This window comes from Mustela lutreola, chromosome 17, assembly GCF_030435805.1.
Source record: "Mustela lutreola isolate mMusLut2 chromosome 17, mMusLut2.pri, whole genome shotgun sequence".
Taxonomy (NCBI): domain Eukaryota; kingdom Metazoa; phylum Chordata; class Mammalia; order Carnivora; family Mustelidae; genus Mustela; species Mustela lutreola.
The window spans coordinates 38102499-38124845 of record NC_081306.1 but is presented as its reverse complement, the minus strand read 5'-3'; the positions used below and the strand labels follow the sequence as shown (position 1 = coordinate 38124845).

At 49.4% G+C, this 22347-nt stretch overlaps 1 protein-coding gene and 1 long non-coding RNA gene across 3 annotated transcripts; both read left to right on the top strand.

Annotated features, from left to right (window-relative positions):
* The first annotated feature begins 1295 nt into the window (after positions 1-1295).
* Positions 1296-2678, top strand: LOC131820107 (uncharacterized). Of its 2 annotated transcripts, none has more exons than XR_009349461.1 (3): positions 1296-1488; positions 1718-1851; positions 2305-2678. It is a non-coding gene; the product is annotated as an uncharacterized LOC131820107 (long non-coding RNA). The 2 variants fall into 2 exon arrangements; XR_009349460.1 differs by having other exon boundaries at positions 1715-1851.
* Positions 2679-18682: 16004 nt separating this feature from the next.
* LOC131820105 (olfactory receptor 10AC1-like) lies at positions 18683-19660 on the top strand. The gene has a single exon (XM_059155651.1). It carries the CDS (start codon positions 18683-18685, stop codon positions 19658-19660), a length of 978 nt encoding a protein of 325 aa, XP_059011634.1.
* Positions 19661-22347: the final 2687 nt, after the last annotated feature.

Sequence of the window (22347 nt, the reverse complement as noted above, 5' to 3'; positions counted from 1 at the left end):
AGATGGCAAAGAAACAGGTGCAAATATCTTGGCATCTGCAGAGCACAGCTCTGCAACTGTTTTCTCTTCTCCGCACAGTCAACCAACCTGATGACCATGGAAGAGGAAACCAAGTACTTAGCTCATGACCACCAGACAACCCACAAGCCTGACAGGACTAGGGAGTAGATGGAACACACAGGCAGGTGTTCAGCCCATCCCCCACCCCATAGCACCCAAAGCTACGCTTTCACAGCAACAGAAGAAAATTGGCAGGATTTCGTGGTTAAAAACAAGGAAAGGAAATCCTTTTGTAGCATGGTTGTCTGGTGGGTGGACAAAGGAAATCCACACCAGCTTTCCCAGCTTGGGGGTACACAGGTTCTTCATAAACCCTCACTGGGAAACAGGAGTGTGAGTGGCTTTTCCTGCGGACAAGATTCCAGGAACTCCTGGGAGAAAAAAAGCTCAGGAAAACCAGACCACGAACAGCCTGAACCACCACCGCTAAGTAAACCTCCTCAAAGAACTGAAAGTGTATTGCTAATGTGAGGTGGGAATAAGTGAAAAAGAGGTGAAATGTTGACTTTGAACAGTAAAGGTTCAGGAGTTCGGATGAGCAGATGGCTGATGAGCTGGGAGATACTGTGTGGCAAGAAAAAATGTGCGGGGGAAAAAGAAGTGGAGGTTTCTGCAAGGTAACAGGAGTCTCCAAAGTGGGGAAGACTCCAGCAGTGCAGAGGAGAAACTGCTTGGTGGGGGGAGTACTTAATTTGACAGACTTGGAAAAAAACAAAGTGACCTCAAAAAACCAGGGCTCCAAACAGAAAAGATAAGGAATAGCCATACCTCAAGTGAAATGTAAGGATATTGAAGATAAAGTTTTGCAAGTCTCTTTAAAGAGGCAATCACTCCAAAGAATAATTTCTGATCTTCCATTTTTGGTCACTGTGATGTAACAGGAACCAGATTTACCCTTCTGACTAAACTGAAAACTTGAACAAAATAAAGTCACAGCGTTGGGACAGTGGGCAGAGAGGACAGTGATTCTCCTGGGTGCCTGGCATGCTTCCTGGACAGACTTTCCAGGCGACAGTGGAGGAAAGGGTGCCCCAAGTCATTTGGGTGGGCTTTGAGAGTGGAACAAAGGAGAGCCCTCAAACACCAGGGATCTTCGGGCCCTTGCTCTTCAACTAGAGGCGTGGCTCTGGCCTGGGGCGTGGCCATGGGCGGAGGCTTATCTTGACTCTAGGGGACGTGGCTAAAGGGCGTGGGCGTGGTTGCGTCTTGGGGGCGTGGCCATAGTAGGACTTGGGTGGTGCATAACAGTGGGTGGGGCATGGCTGCCATGGAGGCGTGATCTTTGTGTGAAGAGTAGAGTGTAACAATAAGTGGGGCGTGGCGATGCCCTGGGGGCGTGGTCAGAGTGAGGAGTGGCTTCGGACGGGGCGTGGCTCCAAAGCTCTAGGAGCAGCTCAGGAGAGAACCGTCTGGAACTAATAGCCCTTGGTGAGCAGAAGGCCAGTGACAGGGCTATGCGCGGACATGAGAGCAGCGGGAAGATGGCCAGGCTTATGGGCCCGTGAGCAGTTATTGAGGCTTGGGCTTCAGGGCCGTGCCTCGGGGGTGGTGGGCCTAGCACCTGGAAGGGGGAGGGGACAGAAGGGGTCAAATGGGGGTGTTGGTGGAATAGGAGGCAGGGCCTCTGACTACCCAGCCCTCACCACCTTGCCAGCAGCCCTGCCTGCCCGGCCATGTGGCGCCCTGTGGTCTTGATGCTGCTGCTGCTCCCTGTCATCCCCATTCCCAGCGCCACTGCCGCTCCCATCCCGGATGCCAAAGCCCAGGACAGCCTGCAGGGCCTTCTCCAAGGTTGCAACCCTCTCTCGCTGCGGTTTGGGGAGAGGAAGATGACAGGAGGGGCGGGGCAGATGGCAAGAGAAGTCAGAGGGACACAGAGCAAAGGAGAGGCAGATAAAGGGAAGGGGCCTTAGGGACAGAAACAGATACACCATGACAGACGAAGTTCAAGAATAAGGAGAATGTGGGACAGAATAGACCAGGGACTGAGATTTAAAAAAAAATAAAATAAAAAAGAACAAAATGGTGGTAGTGGGGGTGGACTGGTTTGACCCTCCTGGTCAAAGGGTGGACAGGGAAGGGGGTGGAGACACACGGGCCCCAGGCTGGAGGGGACTTGCTGTGGGACATGGACAGCTTCCCCTCTGCCCCAAGGACCTCAGTGCTTCCTGAGTGGGGAGCAGCCCCCTTTGCAGCTAGCACCAGACAGCCCCTCCTGGAGCTCAACCTGTTCTCCTTCACCAGGTTCTCAAGCTGCAAGAGACAGAGGGATGTGGGCAATCACAGATCAAGTTACTCACTCCAGATGTCCTCCTGGGTTATGAGCCCCAAAGTCCCGGAGGCTGGCCTGCGGCTCTGCGAGAAACCTCCATGGCTATAGGCCATCTGCCCCAGTCTTCTTAAAGGGGGTCTGCCCCAAAGGGAGACCTGGGGCCTCCCTCAGTTCCAACAGCCCACCCCCAAGACCCACTCGAGGCTCATCAGCAGCTTTTGGTTCTGGGGGTGGGCACCAGAGCACGGGCAGGGCACAGACATGTACCCTTAACAGACCCCAGCACCATTTAGAAATAAAGTCCTTTCTTACAGTCAGCTGTGCTCTTTCCTTTCAGGGCCAGTCCCCAATATGTGGCCAATTAAAAATAATCTCTTCTACATAATTTACAAGCCCCTGTAGCAAGATGATGCGCGAGGCTTACCAGAGAGTGTGGCCTGTGTTAGTTCTCAAAAACATTTTGTCGACAAGAATAGATGTTGTTGAGTCCACTGAGTGCTGTCTGGAGGGACCCCCCCCCCCCGGAGTTCCAGCCGTAAGCTCCCACTTCAGTATTGCCTAGAAGGGTGATCACATTGGACTGTTTAAAAGTATTGGAGTCCTACTGTCCTAATGCTGAAATTGACAGTTAAAACACACTTTGATGAGTTGGTGAAAGAAATGGGTCATTCATAGTGGGGGACCTCTGCCTCCTTCCAGAGAAGTAAAGAAGCACTCTTCAGTTATGTTTCAGGGTTAAAGTGATGACATATTCCTCTTTGGTTCTGTGTTCTGGTGACTGTGGGTGTGTCTGGGCCATAAGGCAACATGGGCATGGCCAGCTGTACTCCAGCCTGTGAGGGTCCTGGCCATTGTCTGTATAGATCCCTGCTTGATCCAAGTCAGAGGAGCTGACCCACAATGTCATCTGCCTTTAGCAGATGGGGAAACCAGGTGGATATGGAGGCATCAATAAAGGGGGTAGAGGACTGAGCTGAAGCCAGAGAGGTTAGGACCATGCTGATAGAGTGGGCCTGGCATAAGGCCAGATGGATGGACCAGACTGCAGTCATAAACTGGGCTCAGGGGCCCCTGGGTGGCTCAGTCAGTTAAGCATCTGACTCTTGATCTCAGCTCAGGTCTTGAGCTCAGGATTTTGAGTTCAAGCCCCACATTGGCCTCCATGCTGGACACAGAGCCTACTTTAAAAAGCAAAAGAAAAAACTGGGCTCAGGCGGGGCTCGGGGTGCAGAGCTGGTGGAGGAGCAGCTGCACCAGGGACCCAAGAAAGCATACCTGGTGGAGATATCAACCAGCAAGAAATGACACCCTAATCGTGCAGGGGGAGCCCTGAAGATGGTTGCTGTGCCCTCTTTTCAAGCCACAGTGTGACTTGGTTTGCTCTTTGGTTTGTCTCTGGGACCCCCAGGCCGATGGAACCATTCAGTCAGATGGCAGCTGCTTCTACTAACAGATTCCTATCCAGGACCAACAGTACGTGATATGGACGTGATATCGGGACCTTCTATATCCTTGGGGCCTGTGCCTCAAATCTTCAGACAGGGGGCTGCCTGGTTGGCTTAGTGGGTTAAAGCCTCTGCCTTGGGCTCGGGTCGTGATCCTGGGGTGCTGGGATTGAGCCCCACGTTGGGCTCTCTGCTCCACGGGGAGCCTGCTTCCTCCTCTCTCTGCCTGCCTCTCTGCTTACTTGTGGTTTCTCTCTGTCAAATAAATAAATAAATCTTTTTTAAAAAAATCTTCAGACAGGGGCGCCTGGGTGGCTCAGTGGGTTGGACCGCTGCCTTCGGCTCAGGTCATGATCTCAGGGTCCTGGGATCGAGTCCCGCATCGGGCTCTCTGCTCAGCAGGGAGCCTGCTTCCTCCTCTCTCTCTCTGCCTGCCTCTCTGCCTACTTGTAATCTCTCTGTCAAATAAATAAATAAAATCTTTTAAAAAAAAAAAATCTTCAGACAGGTGCATCCAGCTGCTGGTTCAGTCTCTGTGCTAGGGCTTTGCTCATGCTCTTCCAATGCCTGGAATGCCATCTCTGTTCTGCTCCCCTGAGCCATTAGGATGGGAAAACATGAGACATCATTACAGAGCGCACAGAAGATATTATGAGCATCCAATGCCAGTAAGTTAGAAAATGTGGTTAAAACGTAACTTTCTAGAAAACACAGCTTATTAAAACTAACACAATATATGGGATCTATAGTTTATAATCCTCCCATCAGAGTCTACAGACTCAGCTCATCAGGAAATCCTTCTTAATGCTTTAGAAAAATATTGACAATCTTACATAAATTTCTCTAGAGAATAGAAAATGTGTGTTAGGAAACCAGAATAGCCTTTTTGCAAAACCTGAAAGGTAAATTTTGAGAAAGGAATGATATCAATTCTGTATCTCTCAAAAACACAGATGCAAAGATTTTAAGGTATTGGGATGAATCACCATGCTAAGACAAGTGTGGAAATGTTGACTTAACTAGGTAGAAAAAGCTCAGCCATGAGTTTCTGGCCATGAGCTGTGTGTGTGTGTGTGTGTGTACCCACGTGTGCCCATGTGTGTGCATGCTTTCAAGAGGAAGGGGAAACAGGGGGTCTCCATTTCCTTAGCTGTAAAATGAGAACAACAGTAGTGCCTCCCACAAAAGGGGACTCCCATCCTCTTAGGTCGTCACTTTTGGTCAGGAGTGGGTTGATGAAAAGGTGTCCTAAACGAATCTGTCATTGGAGGCTCGGCATTTATTGATCACAGGATCCAACTACAGGCTCAAGTTGTTTACGACTCCTCTGTTGTCTGGCTCTCGAAGGCACACAAAGATCATACGGCAAACCGTCTGTTCACACACCTTAAAGTCTGTGTATCCTTTCTTGTCCTGTGAAAAACGTCTCCCAGTTTCTCCCTACCACACTACGTAAGAGTGTTTGGTCCCATTTCTCTCTCTCCCTCCCTCCCTGTTCCTGCCTGTGTTGAGGCTTCTTGTGGTCAGCTGCTTGGCACAAGGTGCCTCTGTTTTGGAGGAGCTCCCCATCCTAATTCTTCCAGCCAACCCCTCCTGCTCTCACCTGGGACGATAGTGCCCCCTCTCGAACCTGACAGAATCTCTCTGACACAAGGGGCTCCACAGGAAAACATGAGATTTTTTGAAATTCCAATTTATAGGGACAAGTACCAAATCTCCTTTCCAGCAAGTTACACTCACACTAACTGTGTGAGAAAGCCTGCTTCCTCTCATCCTTGTCAGCTTTGGATTCAGAAACTTTAAACACATTTTGGCCAGTATTTTTGCAAAAGGAAAATATCACACTTCATTATTTTTTTTTCCATTTATTGAATCAAGAATAAACCTGAGGGGACAGGCGCTTCCATGATGGAGGAATAAGGACCTCTGAAAATCTTCTGTTCCATAAAAACAACAAAACATTGATGAACATAATGGTCATAATCAACTTTTCCAGAACTTTGGAAATTGACTAAAGGCTTGCAACGATTTGCAGAGACTTTATTCAAGAAAAATGGCTGAATATAAGAACAGTGAACTTCGGGCATTTGAATTTGCCCTATTTCCATGCCCCTCTCCCCATCTCTGGCGTCGCCTTGAAAACTGCCTGCCTCTGAAACACAGGAGCAGTGAAAAGCAGTAGCCTAGCTGCCACTGGAGGGACCAGATGGGCTGAAACTCCCCAGAAGCTCCTTCCCCAGGGAACTATCAAAACTTGGCCTGTGTGGCAGCTCCCCAGAAAAGCCTCATCTACAGAACTGTCTTTATCTTCCCTGATTGCAAGCTCACCGTGGGAGTAAAGCCCTATCCCCAGGGCATCTGTCAAAACCAATTAGTGGCTTTTAATCACATTGTAGCTCTCTGGGGCGATGATACCAGTTGAGGCAAACAAGAGGCTGGCCAAGAACTTAAAAGGAAAACTTGGGGGAAGAGAAGCTCTGACTTAACTGCCCCCTTGCCTAGGAGACCATGCACACGCTCAGGAAGTACCATGGACAGCGCAAGTCACGTCAGACTTGATGTCTCACATCAAGACTTGGCCTTGAATCTCTGAGCAAGCAGAAAGTAAAGGCTAGTGCAGAACGAGGGTAGCCCCAACACACAAGGGGCCCCTTGACAAAGCCTGGAAGACTTACCAGTTTAAGGCATGTATGGAAAGCTCTGTACAACCATTAGCTGAAAACTAGGATAACAAAGAATACAGACTTTACAGAATTAGTCAAAGAAAATCACCAAATAAACAACCATAAGTAAACAACCACAAAGAGCAAAAACTCCGAGGAGGGGGAAAGGAAATTCCATTGCCACATTGTTATTTAAAATAGCCAGTTATAGGGGTACCTGGGTGGCTCAGTGGGTTGAGCCTCTGCCTTCGGCTCAGGTCGTGGTCTCAGGATCCTGGTATCGAGCCCCGCATCCGGCTCTCTGCTCAGCAGAGAGCCTGCTTCCCCCTCTCTCTCTCTGCCTGCCTGTCTACTTGTGATCTCTGTATGTCAAATAAATAAATAAAATCTTAAAAATAAAATAAAATAGCCAGATTTATATAAAAGAGAAGACATGCAAAGAAACAGGAAAGTGTGGCCTATATACATTAAAAAGCAGTCAATAAACACTGACCGTGAGAAATCCCAGATGTTGGAGTTACTAGACAAAGACTTCAAAGAAGCTATTTTAAATATGTTCAAGTAAATTATAAAATCTCTGTCGATGGGTTTATGAGATATAATTTGTATGATGATAATAGTACATATAAACATGGGGAAATAAAAACAGGTATATTGGGGGAGTGTTTTTATATACTATGTAAGTTAGGTTGATAGTAATCCAAGCTAGACTGTTTTAAATTAAGATGTTAAATCAGGGGATACCTGGGTGGCTCAGTTGGTTAAGCGTCTGCCTTTGGCTCAGGTCATGATCCCAAGGTCCTGGGATCCAGCCCTGCTTAGTGGGGAGCCTGCTTCTCCTTCTGCCTCTGCTGCTCCCCCTGCTTGTGTTCTCTCTCCCTCCCTCTCTCTCTCTCTCTCTCTCTGGCAAGTAAAATAAAATCTAAAAGAAAAAAATAAGATGTTAAATCAGAAGACAAGAAATAAAAGTGTTGGCAAGGATGTAGAGGAGAAGGAACCCTCATGTACTATTGTTGGGAATACAAATTGGTGCAGCCACTATGGAAAAGAGTATGAAGATTCCTCAAAAACTTAAGAACAGAAATATAGGATCCAGTATTCCCACTACTAAGTATTTGTCCAAAGAATATGAAAACACTAATTTGAAAAGATATATGCACACTTCTGTTTTTTGCAGCATTATTTACAATAGCCAAGATATGGACACTCAAAGTGTCCATCTTCAAAGGAATGAATAAAGATGATGAAATCTTGCAAATGGCAGGATTTCATGGATCTTGAATCTGGCAACATGGGTGGACCTAGAGGGTATAAATGCTAAGTGAAATAAGTCAGAGGAAAGCAAACACCATATGATTTCACTCATATGTGGAATTTAAGAAACAAAACAAATGAACAGGCAAAAACCAGACTCTTAAATACAGAAAACAGACTGGTGGTTGCCAGAGGAGACGTGGGTAGGAGAGTAGGAAATAGGTAAAGGGGATTAAGAGGACATTTATCTTGAGGCATCTGCGTGGTTCAGTCAGTTAAGCATCTGCCTTTGGCTCAGGTCCTGATCCCAGGAGCCCCACACTGGGCTCTCTGCTCAGTGGGGAGTCTGCTTCTCCCTCTCCCTCTGCCCCTCCCCCCTGCTCCTGCTTGTGCTCACTCCCTCTCTCAAAATAAATAAATCTCAAAAAAAAAAAAGGTAAGCCCCAAAAATATGTAGTAAAGAAAATAAGAAAATTAAAATGGTACAACTAGAAAACATATATTAATACAGAAGAGGGCAATGGAGAAATAAGGGAATAAAAAAGACAAGGTGTACAGAAAGCAAACAGGAAAACTCTCGAACTAAGTCTCCTCCTTATCAGTAATTACTCTAAATATAAATAGATTAAACCCTCTCATCACAAGGTAGAGACTGGCAGAATGTATTAAAAATGATCCAGGGGTGCGTGGTGGCTCAGTCAGTTAAGAGTCTGACTTTTGATTTAAGCTTAGGTTATGATCTCAGGGTCCTGAGATCGAGCTCCATGTTGGTCTCCATGGTGGGCGAGGAGCCTGCTTAAGATTCTCTGTCTCCCTACCCCCCTGCCCATCCCCCTTCTCACTCACTCACTGTCAGATGAATGAATCTTTAAAAAAAAAAAATAAGATCCAACTGTATGCCATCTATAAGATTATCACTTTATTTTAAAAAATATTTTATTTGAGAGCAGAGTGAAAGAACACATGACTGGGGGAACGTGGAGGGGGGTGGAGGGACCTCACTGGGAGAAGCAGGATCCTCGCTGAACAATGTGGGACTCAATCTCAGGACCCTGGGATCACAACCTCAGCCGAAGGCAGACCTTTTACCAACTGAATCACCCAGGCATCCGAAGATTATCACTTTAGATTGAAAGACAAGAATTGCTTGAAAGAATGAAAAAAGGTGTACCATGCGAACAATAATAAAAGATAAATGGAGTGACTAGACCGATAGCAGACAAATAGGGTTTTGTGACAAAAAATTGTTACTAGAGATAAGAAGAATAATTTACAATGATAAAAGGATTAATTAATCCATCAGGAATGCCTACAATTATAAACATACTTACACCTAACAACAGAGCCCCGAAATATCTGGAGAAAAACCGGTCAAAGAAGAAATAAAAAAGGAAATAAGTCTTTTGAATCAAATGAAACAATTTTAACAAACAATGTGTAAAATTTTGTGGGACATGGTTGAAACAGTGTTTAGAGGGGAAGAGCAATAAATGTCTACCTTGGGAAAGAACAAAGGTCTAAAGCTAATGACACCCGCTTCCTTCTCATACTAGAAAGCGACTCAGATTCACCAAAAGGAAAAAGAAGAAATAAACTAGTACATGAGGAGAAATAAAATAGAATATATAGCAAAGAATAATAGAATAGAGAAAAAATAGAGGAGAAAGTTGATGAAATTGAAACTTGATCCTTTGAGAAGACTGATAAAAATAGCCTCGCCAGGTTAATTAGAAAAAAAGAGAGAAGCACAAATGACCACTGCCCACAGATCCTACAGATACTTAAATATGTGAACAATTTTATACCAATAGATCCAGCAATTCAGATACACTGCACAAATTACTCAAAAGACACAAATTCACTTGAGCTTGTTTACCATTCATTAAATAGAGGAGGTTCCTTTTCGCTCTCTGGTTTGCTGAAAATTTTTATCAGGGGTAGATGCAGATTTTAGTCAAATGCTTTTTTTGCATCTATTGAGATGAGCCTATCGCTCTGTTGCCTCCGCATTTTATCTGATTTTGGTAATTTATTTCTTCCTTTTTTCCTGATCAGTCTCACTGGAGATTTATCAATCTTCTTGCTCTCCCTACCCCCCAAAATTGTGGTTTTATTCATCTTCTCTATTGTTCTGGTTTTCCCATTTTTGGTGATTTTTGCTCTGATCTTTATTTTATTCCTTTCTTGTGCTTGCTTTGTATTTAATTCGGTATTCTTTTTCCAGTGTCTTAAGGTAGAAGCTGGGTTTGATTTGCGATCTTCTTTCTAACATAGGAACTTGGCACTGTAATTTTCTCTTTAACCCAGTGGTTGGCAAACCACGGGCCATTCAACAAACTCAGCCTACCACATGGTTTTCTTCCGCTCCTGACCTAAGAATGCCTTTATGTTTTTAAATGGTTGAAAAAAAAAATAAAAAGAAAAATCATATTTCATGACACATGAAAATTCTGCCAAGTTCAAATTTCAGTGTCCATAAATAAAGTGTTACTGGAACGTAACCATGATGACGTACTCCCCCATGGCTCCATTGGGACTACAATGGCAGACTCAACCAGGTGCAACAGAGATCAGTTGCAACAGAGACGGTGTATATCCATTCTGTAAAAGAGGAAAAGTGACTTCAAATACTGTACTTTTAAGACCTGGTGGAGCAAGATTATTTTGTCACTGATTTAGATGTCAAAGCATTGTGTTTGCCATAGCAAACCATAACTGTGCTAGAGAGTCCAACAGACATTGACCTTACCAGGCTAATACTCATCATCTTTCCAGCTCGTAGGAGAGCAACCGTCAGAAACATTAGAAAGCTTACAAGAGATGATCTCATCGCATCAGGCTTTCTTCACAAAAATAAAAACGAGGTTTGGGATGCCTGGGTGTCTCAGCCAGATAAGCATCCGACTCTTAATTTCCACTCAGGTCATGAGATCCAACCCCAAGTCGGGCTCTGAGCTCAGTGGGGAGTCTGCTTCAAGATTCTCTCTCTCCCTCTCCCTCTGCCCCTCCTCCTGAACTCTCTGTTTCAAATAAATTTATCCTGTTTAAAGATGAAGCTGAAATGAAGCTGAGTTTCTGAGTGACCCATTTATTAGTCAAGCAAGGAAAGCTACCTACCTAATGGTGAGTCAATTACGTGAAGGAGACAGCTGGGGGGAAAAATGTGTTCAGAGAAGATGAACATATTCTGAGATGTCTGGCCTGTAGGTGAGAAGACAAGTCAAGGACATTGAGAACAACATCAATAGTCAATTTCAAAACAAAGCAAGTGACTTTGAGTGGTTTTCCTGGTCTCTCAGTGAGTTGACATCTGTTACTGATACCTCAAAGGTGGTTCATTTGTTGGAGAAGCCAACGCCAAGTTTGACGTGATTGAAGAACAGCCTCGACAGATATCAAGAAACAATCATGGGTGAGAACATTTTCAAAGATCAAGTTCAAAAGAGCAAATGAGGCTCACAGTTGATGCTGGTGATAACACACGAGAGGTTGGAATAGCTTTCAAAAAGCACCTGCTGATAAAGAAGGCAGTTAATTACCACAGACTCTAAATGCCTTCTGTCTTCACAGGCTTTGTACATTCATCAAATGAGGTCTCCTCCTGCCCTATGGATATTTTCGCCAACATCAATTGCCACGCATTGTGGAAGATTCGCTGCTTGATGAATTTTTTCAGCTTTTGTACATCCAGAAATTTTTAAATGTCTCCTTTCTGAAAGATATTTTCACTAGGTACAGATATTTTTTTTCTCCTTTTTGGTTCTTTATAGCTATTCCTCCACTGTCTTCTGGCTTGCTGACAAGAAGTTGGCTATTACTCCTACATTTATTCCTCTGGATAGAATGCGTCTTTTTTTATTTAGATTTTTTTAAATTTTCTTTTTGCCCTTAATTTTAAGCTGTTTCATTGTTTTCTTCGTGTTTCTTGTGCTCAGAGTTTGTGGAGCTTCTTGGATATATGGATTTGGCGGTTTTCATTAAATTTGGGATTTGGGGGGGTCACTATTTCTTCAAATATTTTTCTCCTTTTTAGATTCCAATCACACATTTATTACATTGCTTGACTTTGTCCCACAACTTGCTGATTCTTTTTCTCCTTGTCTTTATTTAATCTTGGATAGTTTCCCTTGCGGTGTCTTCAAGGTCACCAATATCTCCCACATTGTCGCCACATGGTTTATGTTTCATTTGGACCCAGCTGTTTTCTCCTCTAGAAGAAGTTCGACTGTCCCCCTTTTAAATACTCCCCATCTCTCCTTGGCGTGACCAATCTTTCTTCTAGCTTCCAGAACATATGGAATACAGTTGTGATAACCCTCCCAGTGTCCTTGTCTACTAAATCTGTCATCTCTGCCATTCCTGGATTGGTTCTGATTGATTTTTCACTTCATTATGGGTCATGTTTTCTTGCTTCTATGCATTCCAGATAATTTTTTTAAATGACCGATCACACATTACAGAGATAGTTTGTTATTCTCCATAGCTGATCTGTCAGGTTTCCTGGTGACTCTACAAATAAGTGAAATTGTTTTCTCTGATACTGTTCAACAGCCTGCGTTAAGACAGATTGTTCTGACCCCCTCAAAATGTTCAAACAAGATTCACTGTCCCCAGGCTATCTGCAGTGTTTACTTTTCCCTTTCCCTCTTTTTTAAAATTTAAATCTCCCACTTCCTCCCCCCCCCCTTTTGCTTATTTAGGACTCAGTCCAGGATTTTGATCTCTGCTGTACACAAACAGCATGATAATGGTTAACTATATGGCTTTGCATTTTTCTTTGACACCAAACACAAAGGTATATATTTTTGTGTTCAGAAACAAGCAAAACTATATAAGCTGCTAAAGCCAAAAAAAAAAAAACAACCCACATTATTCTCCCTTAGGGAAGAGGAAAGAGAACAGTGGGGCAGGGAGTGAGGAGGGTCTCTGGAATTCTGTCAATGTTCTGTTTTTTCACTTTGTGAAAATTCAGTTGTATCATTATTCTGGGTAGTCTATCACATTTTCTGTAAGTCTATCACATGTCAATTGTAATGCTTATTTTTTTAAAGATTTTATTTATTTATTTATTTATTTGACAGAGAGAAATCACAAGTAGGCAGAGAGGCAGGCAGAGAGGAGGAAGCAGGCTCCCTGCCAAGCAGGGAGCCCGATGCGCGACTCGATCCCAGGACTCTGAGATCATGACCTGAGCCGAAGGCAGAGGCTTAACCCACTGAGCCACCCAGGCGCCCCTGTAATGCTTATTTTTAAAATGATAACCAACATCTCGTAAAAATAACATTGGATTCCTACTTCACATCTTACGGGGTAAATTGCATGTCTATTAAGCACTTAATTGTTAAAAAAGAATCAAACCACAACGTTTGAGAAGAAAGGGTGGAGAAATAATTTTTATTTCAAGAGTGTTTCGAGCGTGATGTGCAACCTAGAAGCTACAAAAGAAAATATTGATGAATCTGACTACATTGAAATCAAGCAATTCTCCATGGCAAAACCCGCCATAAACATCAGAAGACACATAGCGAGCCAGGAAAAAGATTTGTAATTCCTCCTACAGGCAAGTTGAAGTCCTCTAATATGTATATTAAAACGGCTTGTAATCAATAAAAAGCGAAGAGCCACAAGCAAATAGAAAAAAAATGGGGAAGGAAAAGGATACGAATGAACAGTGCAAAAAATAGAAATGTCCTTTAAAATAGGAAAAGGAGGTCAACTTCACTTACAGAAAAGTGCCAATTAAAATTATGCTGAGACAGCGCATTTCTACCAAATCGAGGACAGTCCGAACAGCATCGTGTTGGTGAAGGTGGAGGACGAGCTGGTGTTTTCGTATATTCCAGACAGGAGCCGTTAGTGCTATAATAAAGACGGGAAGTAACATGTGGATCACTAAAAAAATAACTAAGAAAATTTAAAATGGTTTTAGGGGCGCCTGGGTGGCTTAGTGGGTTAAAGCCTCTGCCTGCGGCTTAGGTCATGATCTCAGGGTCCTGGGATCAAGCCCCACATCGGGCTCTCTGCTCAGCAGGGAGCCTGCTTCCCTTCCTCTCTCTCTGCCTGCCTCTCTGCCTACTTGTGATCTCTCTCTCTGTGTCAAATAAATAAATAAAATCTTTAAAAACAAATAAAAAGAAAATGGCTTTAAATACGATTTAAAACCCAAGGCATCTGGGTGGCTCAGTTGTTAAGCAGCTGCCTTCGGCTCACGTCATGATCCCAGAGTCCTGGGATCCAGTCCCGCACCAGATTCCCCACTCAGCCGGTATAGCCCGCTTGTCCCTCTGCTCCTCCCCCTGCTCGTGTGCTTTCTCTCTCAAATAAATAAATAATCTTAAAGAAAGAGAGAAAAGAAAAAGCACAAACCCATTGACCCTAATTGCACACTTGCCAAATACAATGTAGATAAGGAAGGATATTAATTTCGGTGTTGGTAGTAACGGCCAAGGATCAGAAACCCTCTGAATGTCCTTCGGCCCGGACTTGTTCAATAGGTGAGGGCATCTAGTGGAACCTGGGTGGCTCTGTCAATTAAGTGTCCAACCCTTGGTTTCCACTCAGGTCACCATCTCAGGGTCCTTGGGATCGAGCCCCGCTTCAGACTCTGCACTCCTCCGAGAGTCTGCTTGAAGATTCTCTCTCTCCTTCTCCCTCCGTCCTCCCTTGACCCACCCTACTCACATACCCTCTCTCTAAAATAAATTTTAAAAAATTTTTTTAAATAGCAAACAAAACCCACACCTGGGCATGCTATCCCACATGTACTTAGACCATCTCTATGAGGAGAAGCGGGTCTGATAAAAGCTGTTGCCTCTGGTTTAGAGGCAAGGTTCTACACCCTTGGAATTTCTATTTTTTTTTTAATATTTTATTCATTTATTTGACAGAGATCACAAGTAGGCAGAGAGGCAGGCAGAGAGAGGAGGAAGGAAGCAGATTCCCTGCTGAGCAGAGAGCCTGATGCGGGACTCAATCCTACTAAGACCCCGGGATCATGACCTGAGCCGAAGGCAGAGGCTTAACCCACTGAGCCACCCAGGCGCCCCAAATTTCTATTTTAAAAAGTAAACAAAATGAATGCCTAAAATGGTTAAGATGACGATGGAGCAATTGGAAAAAAGGTGTAATTCAACGGAAACAGGACAGCGGGCTATAGAACTGTCCGTTTCCGCAGGGCTCCGGTCCTCTCTGCAACGGCGCGGTGAGACATGAGAAGTCCATGGTGCTGAGTCTCGTTGCTCTGCATCTTGGGGTATTTTCCAGTGACAGGGGCGGTGGTGGTGAAGGCGCCCACCCCCACCCCCGCCACCAGCCGCCCCATTCTGAGATCCAGGCTGTTGACCACCGCTTAGTTCAAACTTCGGCACGTTCTCCATCCCAGTTTACCCTCAGCTCCCGCCGCATTCCCTCCATCACTGCAGGGAGGTGGTAGCCTCCGTCCCCCCGGCCCAGAAGTTTCTGACTCTCCCGGGACACCCCAGTTCAGATTTCCCAAGTCATCCTTCCCCACTCATGCCTTTGGAGACCACCGTGCCCCTCGGCACCGCAGCGTGGGGCCAAGATCGCTAACGAGACCCTGGGGCTTTGGATGAAGCCAGACCCCTAAGTGGGCCCCGGGAAACCTATTAAGTCCCTCTTTGCTTACGGCGAGCGACTCCGGGAACAGAGGCGGAGCTCACGGGAGAAGAGGGGGCACGATGCGGTGCAGCCAGGCCTCCCCCCGTTTTCTGCAGAGTCCTCCTGTAGCCCGCTGCTACTTTAAGATTTGTGTCCACAGAGGCCCTGCTGTTTGACCTGGGCTGTGAAGAGTGAGTAGCTTTCCAGGTGGGGAAGGACACTCCGATGCGGAGAAGGTGTGCTCGGTCAGGGAGCGGCGGGAGATGGTGGTACGTGCAGGCTGCGGCGTGACTTGTGGGGAAGACATGGGCAGGAGACAGGGGGGCGGGGACCGACAAGGTCCATGGGTTCCATGTTGCAATGGCCAGAACTTGCCCTTTTTCCACCAGGATCTGGGTCCCCCGTTCAGCCCAGCGGGCATATCCCGCTCTCCCTCCGGGGTAGTTCAGTGAGCAAGGTGTCTGGCCAGCTGAGATGCTGAGGCTTTAATTCAGGCAGCAGTTTGGGGTCTGGTGACCCAGAGTCTGGCTTAAACGAATGAGTTTTCAAATTTTGGTCTTTTTTCTCCAGGGATGCCATGGAAGATGGGGTGTGGGTGCCAGGGATGAGAGCAAAGCCCCTGCTGGAATTAGCCAGCTTTAAACCCCTGTTTGCAGTGGAGCAGAAATCCCGTGGTGGTGGGCTGGGGGGGTCTCAGGTCCAGAAGCCTGGGGGACATAGAAGACTCTCCTCTGTTGTCTGTGCCTCTTCTCGGTCTCTGTCCCTTTCTGTCTTTCTCTCTCCCTGTCTCTGTCTCTCTCTGGGTCTCTGTTAGCCCAGAGCCTGATGAACCCCTCATGGTAGGGATGGTCTTCCAAAGGCTGAGTGGCTTCCCTCCTGCTCTGCCTGCGGCTGCCCTCAGCAGTCGCCTCTGCCTGTCCCTCGTCATGTGCCTTGTTCTGTTTCTCCCCCTCAGAATCTGCTTCTTTCTCCCTCCTCCAGGCCCCTTTCTCTTTCCCCCACAACTGGCTGGGGAGGGACCCACAGACAAGGCAGACACAGAGAAGAGTTCAGACTTCAAAATCAGACCAACCTGGTGACCTCTAGCTAAGGGAGATGCTGTGTGACTGCCCCAAGTCTCAGCTTCCCCATCTGTGAATTAACAGGGATGGTAACATGTCTGCCTCCCAGCAGCCTCACAAAGACCCAATATTACTGTGCGTGGGGCGCGTTTAGAGCACACCGTCAGGGCTGGACGTGTGGCAGTGACTGTCACAGCGGGGTTGTCGCCGTGGTCCCGCACCACGCCACCCCCCATGCCCCTCGGTGTTGGGAGGGAATATGGGACTGTTGCCAACAAAGGGAAGTTGGAGGCCCCTGTCAGTGTCTCTGGGGAACTTTCCAGAAGGCTTGGTGGAAGAGGTGCGGGGAGGGTTTGGGGAAGAGAAACTGAGGCCGGGCACTTGCAGGCTTTGGGGGCTTGGCCTCACCTACCTCTGGCTCTACTGATGTGGCCTTGAGGCACCCACCCGTGCGGGGAGGGAGCAGCGGTGAAACAGGAAGGAGCGGCGGGAGGGGGTCCGGTGGGAGGGAGCCCCGGGCCAGTGGTCCACGGGGGCCTGAGGGACGGCCACGGCGTGGTTTCGCAGTGAGGACCGGAAGGTAGCCGTTTGGTCTGGCCAGCTGAGGGTCCTCCGGTGAGCTTGCATGAGGCTTCCGAGGGGTGCAGTTTTAAGGATGGGGGTGTAGGAAGAGAAAGGTGAGAAGCAGAAAACGCCTCTTAGTCGAGTGAATGAAGGGGACAGCAGGCCCGCAGACAGGGACACAGACAGGAGGCAGACATTTGGGAGAAATGGGAATGAACTCCCTCGCTTCCAGGAATTCAGCAATCAGCAGACATGACTCAGACTTTCCAATCCAGGAGCCTGAGTTTAGCGCAGTTGCCATGACAACTGTAAGACAAGAGGGTGACACCTGGGAGACAGGGGTCTTCACCCACGTGTCACGTGTGACGTCAGCCCAGCTCTTCCCTGTAAGTAATGTGGGGACCGCAGGGTGTTCCAGGAAGCCCCCCCCCAACCAGGCCCCCGTGTGCAGAGATAGATCTGCTCAGGACAGGCGTGTCATGCACACCACGCGGAGCCCGTGGTGTCCGTGAGGCAAAGTCAGAAGTCACCCAGAAGGTCAAAGAAGAGAGAGTTAAGCGAGGAATTGTCATCTGTCTTTGGAGGGTCCTTCAGGTGGGCGGTGCTAAAGGCAGGAGGGCCGGCAGGGGTCCACTGTGATCCCTGGGGGAGAGGAAACCTGAGAGGGGAGAGAACAGAGGTGCTCCTGCCCAGCTGTCCTGCAGGGGTGGGGACGGGTGCCCATCCGCAGTGACTTCTGACTTCGGAACTGAGCCCGCGGCTAGCTCCCTTCACATAAGGTCGAGGAAGGTTCCTGGAGAAGTGACGCAGTAAGTAGTTCAGGACAGATTGAGTTGGAAGCACGGGCGGGGGTGTGGGCAGTATTACTGATGGTCTTCGGCTCAGAGAAGGGAGGGTCTGCGGGGGGCTCGGGCTGCACGTCACAGCTGGGGCCGCGGGGCTGCACGTCACAGCTGGGGCCGCGGGGCTGCACGTCACAGCTGGGGCCGCGGGCGCGGGCGCTGCCGCCCACGAAGGCCGCTGTCCGCCGTAACACGGAGCGGGTGCGCGTCTTCCCCGGGATGGAGTCAGAATGGACAAGCCCAGGATGACCATGGGGGGTGTCCTGAGTCCCCCCTAAGGGGAGGGCCAGAAGACATAAATAAGACAAAAGACAATGGCCAGGGCAGGTGAGGACAGGAGGGTGTGCGGTCTGTCCTCGGAGAGCCTGGGGTCTGACCTCCCCGGGATGGGCGAGTGCAGGTGGTAGGAAGGGTCTCTGGGGACAGGAGACTCTGGTGCTGGTCCAGCCCCTCACCCCGGGCTTTGTCCCAGGAGCGACCATGTCCATACCCCAGAACCAGCTGCTCCGGAAAGAGCCCGTCCCTTCAGAAATCGGACCCCTCAGGCCACTGTCCACTCAGGTACACATCCCCGCCTTCCTCCCTGTAAGGCTGGCCCGTCGGGCACGGGAGCTGTGGGCTCCACATGCTGGACGGACCTGGGGACTGGGTGGACAGGTGTGCAGAGACCCCTGGGTGCCCAGAGCACGGAGGCCAGAGGAAGAGCGGACGGTGGCTCCAGACTTCTGAATTCCTGGGGGAGGCTGGGCTGAGGGCAGCAAGGGGCCGAAAGTGCCAGCTTGGGGACAAAGCCCGGTGTCACTGGTGGAAGGGACGTGGGGGCCATCCGTGTGTTTTCTGGGAGAGATACGTCCCCGTGACCCTCCTCTCCGGCCCGCCCGCCTGTCCCCCCGCAGGTCCCGACATGAGCTCTTGGCCAGACTCCAACTGGACCGCGGCACAGGAGTTCGTGATCCTGGGTTTCTCCGGGTGGCCCCAGGGGCTGCGGCTGCTGCTCTTTGCCTTCCTCCTGCCGCTCTATCTGGCCACGCTGGCAGGAAACCTGCTCATCCTGGGCCTGGCCATCGTGGAGCCTGCCCTGCACACCCCCATGTACTTCTTTCTGGGGGCACTGTCCGCTGTGGAGGTGGCCTACACGCTGGTGCTGACCCCACGCATGCTCGCCGGCTTCCTGCTGCCGCCAGGGGGCCAGGCGGTGGCCCGAGCCACCTGCGCTGCCCAGATGGGCCTCTTTGTGGCGCTGGGAGGCTCCGAGTGCCTGCTGCTGGCTGCCATGGCCCTGGACCGCTACCTGGCCATCTGCCGCCCCCTCTCCTATCCCCAGCTCATGACCACGGGCCTCTGCTGGTGCCTCCTCGCCTCCTGCTGTGCTGGGGGCTCTATCCTGGCCTTGGGGCTCACCACAGCCATTTTCCAGCTGCCCTTCTGCCGGGGTGGCCTCGTCAACCACGTCTTCTGTGACCTCCCGGCAGTGTTGGTGCTGGCGTGCGGGAACCGCCAGCTGCAGGAGCGGGTCCTGCTGGCGGCTTGCCTGCTGCTGCTGGTGCTGCCCCTGGCCCTGATCCTGCTGTCCTACACCAGGGTGCTGGTGGTCATCCTGGGCGTTGGGGGGCCTGCGGGCCGCCGCAAGGCCTTCAACACGGTGGCATCACACCTCACGGTGGCCGTGCTCCACTATGGCTGTGCCACGGCCATGTACGCCAGACCCCTGAGCAGCCGGGACCTCGAGGAGGACAAGCTGGTCTCGCTCATCTACATCAGCCTCACGCCGCTGCTCTACCCCGCCATCTACACGCTGCGGAACCGGGATGTGCAGGGTGCCCTACAGCGGGCAGTCAGCGGCAGGACGCCAGGGACCGTCCACCAGGCTGACATCAACTAACAGTGTGAGCCAGGGGGTGACTGTCCTGAAATCTCCTTCATTGAGGGGAACCTCACTGCTCCAGAGCCATCTGTGGCTCCCCAGGATGGGCTGGATGGAAACACGGTGTACAGTGTATGAGGACTCCAGAATCGGACCACAACCTGGTTCTTTGGCATCCATGCACATTCAAGCTGAACAGTTCCTGCTGGTGACCATGCCCTGTGGGATATTCCGCAGCCCTTGTCTCTACCCAGTAGATGCCAGGAACACACCACCGCTCCCCCACACTTGAGGTGCCCCAGAATGTCACCAGACGTAGCCAGACCTCACCCAAGGGGCGAGGTCAGCCCTGGCTGAGAACAGCGGCTCTGACGTCTGGCCACACAGTATCTACTGAAGAGAAAGGAGCGCATGCGCAGGAGGTTTCCAGCTGCGTTACTGATAATAGACAAACACCGAAAACAAGCCAAGTGTTCATGAACGTGGAACAGACACAAAGAAGGGGCGCCTGGGTGGCTCCGTCGGTGAAACATCCGACACTTGATCTCGGCTCAGGTCATGATCTCAGCGTCGTGAGTTCAAGCCCCACATTGGGTTCTGTGCTGGGCATGGAGTTCACTGAAGATTCTCTCCCTCCCTCCGCCTCTGCCCTCCCCCCGCCCCACTCTCTCTCCCCCTCTTAAAAAAAAAGAAAGAAAGAAAGAACTAGACACCAACAACTTTGTGGCATATTCACGTGACAGAATTGGACACAACAATAAGAAAGGGACACGTGTTCCTGTTGGCAGACTCAGACATGACACTGAATAGGAGAAGCGAGACTCCGAGAGTACACACCAAATGCCCCGCTGCTCATAAGGCCAATGACAGACTCATCAGCGGTGGCTGATACCGTAACAGGGGTTACCTGGGAGAAGGGTCTGGGTTGGCACAGGCACCGGACAAGCTCTGTATTTAGATCTGGCAGGTCATGACGTGGGCATACATGTGTACAAATCTCCATCAAGATGTTCACATCAGGTCTGTGCATTTTGCCGTCTATAAAGTAAACCACAGCTGGTTCGACTGTTCGCCAAGTACGGCAGGACTTCGGGATTGCCGTGACTTTGGCTCGTGCTGCTTGATGCCCCTGGTACACTTTCTTCCTCTCCTACCACCTATGAACATGTCTTCCTCTTCTTGATGACAGCGGCTGCGACGCCAAAATAGAATTTCAGCATGCGCTTCACTTCCCGCTCGCCCACCCACACCCCCCACCCAACTACACGGTGAGCTCCCTAAAGCCAGACCTCAGACCCTGACCTTCTAGTTCCCGATCCGTGAACTTGGTGGTTGTTAATAAATATGTGATGGGAGGAACAAACCATGGGCGAACTTCTTGGTTCTCTGGGGGTCTCACATACAGGCTACAGGCCCAGGGGCAAAGCTCTGGAGTCCTACCAAAGGCAAGAATCTGTCCAATGGAGTCCTCCTCTGGGGTCTGTTGTCAGAGTGTCAGAACTGGCTGAAAACCTCAGCTGGCCAGTTCTGGGGCCCAATTTACCAATCAATGCAAGGAGCCTCGGAAGCAGTGGCCTTGTAACTTGGCGTCCGAACTGCATCTAGAAAACTCGGCAGACCTGATGGTACCAGGGCCAGAGGTCCAGATCGTGCAGGAGGGAACTCTTCCAAGAAACATTCCCCCTCCCCTAGAGTCCCATTCAGACACTGGAAGTCGGAGAGGCTGGGGAAATGGCCCATCTATAGGGGCTCCCTTGGAGCCCGGGAAGAAGGGAATATGTGAGGCCACACAGGGCTCCCAACTGCTTCAGATGGCTCGTGACGGGGTCTCTGTCTGGCTGGCTATCCACCCACCCATGCCACCTGCTTTGTCACCTTCCGTGTCTCCCTCAGGCCGGTGCTAGGAGGAGAACGGGATATCCCGATGCACACAGGAGTTCTGGCTCCAGGCACCAGAGGCAACCTCCATCCCCGCCCCACTGAAACCACCAGGTAGGAGAAGGTCTTATATGCTGAAGGGCCGGTGCATGGCCGTCTGTGGTTGTGCGTGGCTCTGGTCTGGCTTGGCTCTGGGGCTGGGCTTTGAGGAGGGGCGCCCCACCGGGTGTGAACGACCGAGCAGCCGGGAGCTGTCCGAACCCCTCCTGCTGCACAAGGTCCTTTAGAATCTGGCGAGTCTCGAGACGCATCAAGTTTCGAGTTTGGAGTTCTTTTTTCCTTTATTGACTGATGTTGGCGCTCTCAGTGATGCGTAAGGACAGTAATCTCAGTTGTACAGCACAATTTGATAGATGCGTACAGTGTAACGTGATCACAAGCACAGTTAACATCATCTCACATTTGCCGCATTTTCCCCCTTGCGATGAGAACGTTGAAGATTTACTCTCTTAGCAGCTTTCAGACACGTGACACTTTCTCGTTTCAGATTCTCCACCATCCCCCACCGATCTGACCTTACAGACCCTTACTGGAAAGGTCTGCAGTGGCTGTCCCCCCATGGCCCCTTCCCTCTCCGGGGTGTCCCCGTCAGCCTCCCCAGGATATGAGGAACTTGCAGCAACGTGACAGTGAGAGGTCCCAGGACGACCCCCAGGCCTGGCATGTCAGCGTCCTGCAAGCTGCCCAGCCCAGGGTCTCATCTGTGGGCTTTGACTTTAGCGAGGAGCTTGCTAACCTCCTCAGGCCTTGCAGGGGGGCGCTTGGAC

What these genes read in the sequence shown, in the direction of transcription:
- LOC131820105 (XM_059155651.1), top strand. Translation starts at nt 18,683, where the DNA reads ATGAGCTCTTGGCCAGACTCCAACTGGACCGCGGCACAGGAGTTCGTG.